Source organism: Setaria italica, chromosome II (assembly GCF_000263155.2).
Source record: "Setaria italica strain Yugu1 chromosome II, Setaria_italica_v2.0, whole genome shotgun sequence".
NCBI lineage: Eukaryota > Viridiplantae > Streptophyta > Magnoliopsida > Poales > Poaceae > Setaria > Setaria italica.
The window spans coordinates 31645190-31646824 of record NC_028451.1 but is presented as its reverse complement, the minus strand read 5'-3'; the positions used below and the strand labels follow the sequence as shown (position 1 = coordinate 31646824).

At 53.8% G+C, this 1635-nt stretch overlaps 1 protein-coding gene across 1 annotated transcript; it reads right to left on the bottom strand.

Annotated features, from left to right (window-relative positions):
• Positions 1–300: 300 nt before the first annotated feature.
• LOC101753052 lies at positions 301–1361 on the bottom strand. Its single transcript, XM_004956860.3, has 2 exons — positions 905–1361; positions 301–801 (listed from the first exon to the last, which is right to left on the bottom strand). The coding sequence occupies exons 1-2, from the start codon at positions 1249–1251 to the stop codon at positions 603–605; spliced, it is 546 nt and encodes a 181-aa protein (XP_004956917.1). The 5' UTR covers positions 1252–1361; the 3' UTR covers positions 301–602.
• Positions 1362–1635: the final 274 nt, after the last annotated feature.

Below are 1635 nucleotides of genomic sequence, written 5' to 3'. Positions count from 1 at the left end.
TCATAGACTTGTTCCAGCTGCTTCGAAATTGGTAACCGTTTTGCAGCCCCACGTATGGAAGATTCCATTTTGGTGCCGATTGACTCCCCCATCAAGCTGGTAGATGCCACGGTATCATTCTCTCGCCCTCCCCACTTCCTTTCGGGTTTCGGCATCAAACTCCGGCACGCTGTGACTCATCAGTACTTGTGCACACAATTGTTCCACGAGTTCGATATGAATAGGGATCACAGATACATGTATACATCTTTTCACATATTCTTCGCTTCTTTCCATTTGATTTAGACCGGAAACGTGACGAGAGCAAGATAAACAGTGATAGAAACTGCATAGGCTTGCGACTGACACTGAAAACAGTCACTTTGACTTTCATGTGATTCTCTGCATATCTTTCCCTGATTGCCTTTAGTTTACATCTCAGATTACACAAAAACAGCAAGACACGCAGTTCTTTCGCCTTCACCATTGTAGAATTCGCGGTTTTCCCCTGTATTCTCCATAGAACATCCCTCTGTAAGCAAGGATCGATATCACACCATCACCGGTATACAAAGAGTAGTGGCCATCTCTCTGTGCATCGACCCCGGATGCTAGCCTATCTGCTAGAAGGCTACCGCGACTGGTCTCCTCGGCGTGCCGCGGATCGCCGCCGCCACCGGCGCCGGCCGTGGCCCGTGGCGGAGATGGTGAGGCAAGCCTCGCCGCACGCGCTCCTTCTTGATCATGGCCTCGTGCTCCCTCGCCTCGTCTCTCAACATCTGCTGACACCGGCACTCCTCGCTGCAGAATCCCTGGTCACCTCTGCACAAGCCAACGCATGCAACGATTAGACAACAAGCCAACACAAGTAATTTTGTAAGTTCAGAGATATATCTCCAAGAGCTTTTGTGTTTGAGAATCTCACCTGTACATGTACACGTCCTTGTTGGGGCTGAGCTCCCTCAGGCAGAGGGAGCAGGCCCTCAAGAAGCTGCCGCACGGCCCACGGCGGTGCCGCGCCGCCGCCGTCGGCAGGACCACCTGCTTCAGGACGATGTGCGAGTGCGACGGCGCCCGCGTGTGGTGGTGGTGCTGGACCAGGATCTGCAGCCCAACGCCGGCGTCGTCGACGGCGTCTCGCTTTCGCCGGTGCCGCCCATGGTCTAGGCGCCCTTCCTGGTGGCGAGTAGTAGTATCGTCGGCGCCTTGGTGGTCGTAGCCACCCTCCTCCCCGAGGTGGAAGATGCTTCTCTGGCTTGGCCTCGGAAGCATGGCGGAGTGGCGAAGCGCCGGGGAGGAGGGTGGGTGCGTGGCGGCGAGGCGACCACTGACCGCTCCTCTCTCTTTGAAGTTTTCAGTGGAGGGGAGTTGTGTGAAGGGGAGAGGAGCGATGGGTATTTAAAGACGCTTGGTGTCCACAAAGAGGGTGCAAAGTATCCTTGATCAATATGATTACGCTCCAATGTTCTCTGGCTGCCAGTGGGTCCATAGTTGATGGACTTGTGCTGCTGGGTATTCGAGAGTTGAGAGCGATGCATTGGAACGTAGCTTCTGTATATTGATTTTGTGTTTGGGAGAAAGCTGATGCTTTGCTGGCCTTGATCGATTTGCTCTGTACATGAAAAGCTTTGTATGATTGCGAGCGTAGCTCAATTA

Excerpts from the sequence above, each read along its gene's own strand:
- LOC101753052 (XM_004956860.3), bottom strand. The coding sequence starts at position 1,251 with ATGCTTCCGAGGCCAAGCCAGAGAAGCATCTTCCACCTCGGGGAGGAG. Across the intron at positions 802-904 it reads AAGGACGTGTACATGTACAG|AGGTGACCAGGGATTCTGCA; the intron begins GTGAGATTCTCA and ends TGGCTTGTGCAG.